The following is a 5,357-nucleotide window of genomic DNA, read 5'->3' as shown; positions in this document are numbered from 1 at the left end:
AGTAATTATTGAAATGATGATTCATAATTCAGTCAATTTAGCAAACGATCGAATGATTCAGTTGATCAAATAAATGGCCAAAAATTCTGAACACCCCCTTGTCCTCTTTTTATTAGGTCTATTTTTCTTTAAGCTTTCTTAGCCTGAAGTTTAGAAAATCTTTGTCAAAATAAACGATGACGGGGAGCCGATAGTCGCACGCCCCACGTATGGAGGCTGTAGTCCTCTTCACAGCGACGGTTGTCAGCCTTTTGCTGCATGTCGCCCACCACTCTCTCCTCCCAACTTTTCCTGTCTCTCTTCATCTTTCCTATCTGACAAAGGCAAAATAAACCATGACGACTGGGCCTAATCAGGAGGAAATCCAGGCAGCAAGGAGACACACTGAAATGCTGAAACCAGAAAAGAGGATGCTGAAATATCAGCAGCTGATTTTAGAAGGTTGTAAGGGTAAGGGATGAAATGTGGAGTCACATTTAGAGGGGTAAAGTTCAGGTGTACACACACAGTTGACCAGATAACTTACAGCACCACAAAAAAATCTCTTTTCAGGATTGTTTTATTCTTAGTTTTATTTACATAAATATTCAGGTGGCTTTGTTCAGTTGGGGGGCGGGGGATCCCAAAATGACTCGGACAGACAGAACGTGGGGATGAATCATGAGGGACGTCATTTCTTCTCAGGAGCCTCTCCAGCCTCCAGTTTGGGCGGGGCGTCTTTGGGCTCCCTGTGCGCCGGGAAAACCTCCCAGGGCGTGTTCAGGTCAAACTTCCTGAACTCCTGCGACAGCTCCACGGGCTCAGCCACCACGCGCTTCACCTTGTCATCATAGCGCACCTGAGGAGGGAGACACGCGTCAGTTGTCAATATGAATGCATGTTTACATCTCTTCAAAGCAGTTTGAGGGTTTTTGAGGTTATCATTGATGCATCCCAAAGACTAAAAAAAAACTCAAAAATGTAACAAGAAATAATCCACAAGGAGCTTTTTCTTTTATGAGATCCTGACCAGATGATACATTTTTAAAACCAGATCTAAGAGGCTAATTTAATTATTTATTCCTTCAAGGAAATAGATGCACTTAAAGTACTACTGAAAGTACTTTGAGGATAAATTATCCTTTCTTGGCAGGAACTATAGAGGATGTGTTCAGGGCCGGTGGGAGCCCTGACTTCATTACCATGAGCTCTATAAATAATTGAATAAAAAAACACAAACACAGGCTCCAGCAGAGGTTGAGACTAAACGTCTGGGCACAGCTTCCATCCTGCCAGTCTCACTGACACCATGCCAATACTACTGCATTTATTTTTGGAAGGAAACAAAATGATTAATTCACCGATGAGGCAGATTAAAACAGACCAAGCTGCACTGTTGCAGCAGGACGTGTTGTTGTCAGCACTCACCTCCACGTATCCCGAGAGAGGAAAGTCCTTCCTGAAGGGATGACCCTCGAAGCCGTAGTCGGTCAGAATACGCCTCAGGTCTGGGTGGTTGGCGAAGAACACACCGAACATGTCCCACACCTGGCAAAACACACAGAAACGCCAAAATCACACAATTACTCCAGCTAATCTATTTGACTCGCTAAAGAGGAATTCAGTTTTTTTATAACAAATTTAAAAGGTGCACTGATCAACTGACATTGTAGCTATAAATAGATCGTATTCTTTGTTGTTTGTCTCTATCCTTCTCTTCTTCCTGCATCTCCCTCTATCCCAACACAATCTCAGCAGACGGCTGTCCATCATGAGTCTGGTTCTGCCTCTTAGGGCGCACTCACATGCTTCACCCCTAAAGTCCAGTTCATTTGACTAGTGCACGATACACTTCCCCTGGCATGCTTGGACGAAGCGATTGGCTTTAGCACGGTACGGGACAACTGGGCCTAGTGTGAGTGCGCCAGCAGACGCTGTCTTAAACGTGCAATACATACAAACTTGACTGAGTTGAAGTTGTCTCATTTCCCCTGAACATTATTTTGCAGCCATCACAGACTGTTTCATGGCTGCAGGATGAAACAATCTACTGAAACAAATCCAAAACTTCTTCTAGTTGTCAGTCATTTGAACCCAGGTTTTTTCCCCCCCTTTTTTTAGTCCCCACTGAGAAAGACTGACGTGGGATTCAAATAAATAAATGCTGACTCTTCAGACTGGGCCTGCAGGTTCTGACTCAGCTCCCTCTCGTACCAGTTTGCAGCCATGTGGACCGGCACAGCAGAGTCCACAGGGGTTAACTCATCTGTGTACGTCTTAACACGGATACGGGAGTTGTAGCGCAGCGACAGCAGGTTGTACACAATCTGTGAAGCAACAAAGACACATTATCAACAACATTCAGACAACTTAAATGTATCTTAAGAGAACCAGAACAGGCACAGAAATATTGTTAGAAGAAAAGTAAAAAAAAGTGTAGAAAGAATAAAAGCCGAATCAGTCTCTGTCTGTGTGTCCGTGGTTTGACAGCTACCTCAAAGCGGTTCTGCCGTGAGGGGATGTCGACAGCCGTCAGGTCGATCATGTTCCTGAACTGGGCGTTGGTGTGGTCCCTCAGGAAGGTCAGCACAGGGACAACGCCATCAGGATGGATCATCACCTCCAGCTCATTATAACAGGTCACCTACACATCCAAATGAGTAAATGCATTTAGCTCAAGTGGTCTCAATTTGTTCTGCATGAAGTTTGAGTGAACTGATGTTAGAACACAGCATGATAAAATCTCTGAGTTCTTAGGGGCGCCTGTAGCCTAGTGGTTGGTTGCGCGCCCCATGTACTGAGGCTATAGCCCTCAAAGCTGGCGGCCGTGTGGCTCCTTTCCCACGATATATATGACCCTAGCCACTGTTCTTTCTCTAAAAAATAAACGGCATAAAAAAAATCCGAAGAGAGAGTGGGAGGGTGTGACGTTTATTCCCTGCAATCCGTGCACAATCACAGACTGTATGCACATGACCGGTGCGATCTCTGCGCACGTAATTGAACAGCTGCATTAAGTTTCCTGTTCTCCAGTATGTTCTTCTCTGCTCTTTTGTTGATGTTGTGATTCTGCTAAACTACACGTAACATGAGTATAAAGACAAATATTGCAACACATTGAAATTTGCAGGGCTGCATATTATGTGAAAAGCACTCTAGTATATAATGTTCATAAAGAAGCAGATGAACTGACCTGAACCTGCTGGATGTATTTGGGCATCATTTCGGACACATACTCCCCAAACGCTGTCAGCTGGTTGTGAGTGACGGCATCCTTGGGCCTGACGGTGGCTGCATAAAGAAAAGAGGACAATTCAACAACGACAGCTCTAATCACACAAAACTCACATTCATTCAATCCCCCGCCGGGGACCAGGCCACCACCCCTAATTGTTAAAAAAAGAGGAAACACTGCTATCTATTTATTTCTCTACCATACTTCTTTTTTTTTTAAAGCCCCTCCCCATTTAAGGCCCAGTCTCTTTGACTAGCCTAAATATTGTGGGCGGCAGTAGCTCAGTCTGTAGGGACTTGGGTTGGGAATCGGAGGGGCGCCGGTTCAAGTCCCGGCACGGACCAAGTCCAGCCCGCTGTGGGCAGCCCCCTCACTCTGAGACCTCTCCATTAGTGCATGTCCATAGGATCCTATTTGTGCATGTGTGTGTATTTCAGCCTATGTTTGTGTAGCATGTTTACTAGACAGAGTGTAAAAAACGAATTTCCCCTCGCGGGATCAATAAAGTATACATTCTTCTTCTTCTATTCTGTTGCCGTATGTTTTGACATATGAAGGCAGGTCTCAATTAGAGGCCCCAAAATATAAAGTGTCAAAATAGTTTGTTTGAGGAATTAAAAATAAGGAGAAAAAGCAGCAAGACACAAAAAAACAGATTTACTACTAAATCATCTGTCCAAGTAAGACAACATAATACTCATTATGCAGTGTTTCCCCTAGGTTTACAGCGTTGGGGGGGACAAGCCGACATGGCGACACAAACACTTGAAGGAATCTTGGTGTTCATGTGTTACTTTTAATGACAGCTGTCCTTTTCTATCGGAAAGGTATCCTTAAATGACTTCTTTCCCTGATTTCAGACTCTATCCACTATCCTATCTCTACAATAAAGGCACAAAAATAAATCTTAAAAAGAAAAACGGGGGGCCGTATACTGTATGTATACAGGCCATGAGGCAGGTTTGCATGCTGTCCTACAAAACAAGATCAACTAAATGATTTACTGTTTTTTTTTTTAATTGACATCCTAAATTTATACACATTAAGTTAATCTTTCTGGTATACATTTACAATTTCATAGTCTTTCCCATCTTGGGCTGTGCACAAGTTTTGTTTGAGCTTTGTTTTCATAGAGTGAAGTAAATAGAAGATTTGTGGTATCTATCTATAAATCTACTACTTGAAATAGAATATAATAGAATTACTTTATTGATCCCAAACTGGGAAATTGTGGCGTTACAGCAGCAGGTTATCCAAACACACAATATGAGTAAAAAACACAATGTTAGCAAATCTAAACACAATATAATATTAAATACAAAGTAAATAAGCACTAAAACTAAGAATGTGAATATATACAACCAGGATCTAACTAAACATTACTAGTCTTAAATAGGAAGATTAAATATGGAAGATTGAATGTAAATGTGCAAAAACAGAGTCATAAATGGACAGTATTGACATAAGTTATGAGTGTAGACATATAATAAGCAGAAACTATACAATATAACAGCGAGTAGACAGACAAATGAAGTGAAAATGAGTGCAGGGTTGGTGTTGTTTTTAAAAAGGATGCCACATAAGAGAAGAAGAAGAAGAAGAGGATTGTGTTCAGTGTTTGCAGGTGAAAGAGGATTTCCTGTTCAGGCAGTCTGACCTGTTTTGTCATGGATCTGAACGGCAGCGCTCCCAGGATCACGGTGTCGTCCACTCGGTCAAACCAGCGTCTGAGGGACACTTTCTCCATGGCAACATTGTAGGTTAATGTCGGGTAGAAGAGCAGCCGGGTCGCTTTAACACACACTGTTATTGAGAAAGGTGTGAATGAAACACTCTCTGAAGTCTGATATGTTCTCATGTGTTCCTCTAAGAAGGATGTGTGTTCGTTCCTCCCCCACTGGAGCCCGGATGTCTGGGCAGTGAATAGCGGGACTTCCGGTACGAATCCTTCAGAGTAAATTCCGTGTTCTCCACCAGCTCGATTAAATGGCAAATTAAACCCCTTTTATTTCCTTTCTTTTTTTTTCTTTTTGGTTGATATTTTGTTTGTTATTTTGGAGGAATTCACATATTTTTACGCTCTGTAACTTTAACTGGTTCTTAAATCTAAGCTCTTTTTTTATTATATGTGTCACTGATGGCA

General features: G+C 42.4%; 1 protein-coding gene across 1 annotated transcript; it reads right to left on the bottom strand.

Annotated features, from left to right (window-relative positions):
* Positions 1-541: 541 nt before the first annotated feature.
* Positions 542-3,308, bottom strand: LOC132967232 (NADH dehydrogenase [ubiquinone] iron-sulfur protein 3, mitochondrial-like). The gene is made up of 3 exons (XM_061034100.1): positions 3,173-3,308; positions 2,474-2,623; positions 542-2,306 (listed from the first exon to the last, which is right to left on the bottom strand). The coding sequence occupies exons 1-3, from the start codon at positions 3,200-3,202 to the stop codon at positions 2,097-2,099; spliced, it is 390 nt and encodes a 129-aa protein (XP_060890083.1). The 5' UTR covers positions 3,203-3,308; the 3' UTR covers positions 542-2,096.
* Positions 3,309-5,357: the final 2,049 nt, after the last annotated feature.

This window comes from Labrus mixtus, unplaced genomic scaffold (assembly GCF_963584025.1).
Source record: "Labrus mixtus unplaced genomic scaffold, fLabMix1.1 SCAFFOLD_89, whole genome shotgun sequence".
NCBI lineage: Eukaryota > Metazoa > Chordata > Actinopteri > Labriformes > Labridae > Labrus > Labrus mixtus.
Note: the sequence above shows the minus strand (reverse complement) of the source record. Positions and strands in the feature narration are given on the sequence as shown.

Excerpts from the sequence above, each read along its gene's own strand:
- LOC132967232 (XM_061034100.1), bottom strand. The coding sequence starts at position 3,202 with ATGATGCCCAAATACATCCAGCAGGTTCAG. Across the intron at positions 2,624-3,172 it reads AATACATCCAGCAGGTTCAG|GTGACCTGTTATAATGAGCT; the intron begins GTCAGTTCATCT and ends TTGGATGTGTAG. Across the intron at positions 2,307-2,473 it reads CACGGCAGAACCGCTTTGAG|ATTGTGTACAACCTGCTGTC; the intron begins GTAGCTGTCAAA and ends GTTGCTTCACAG.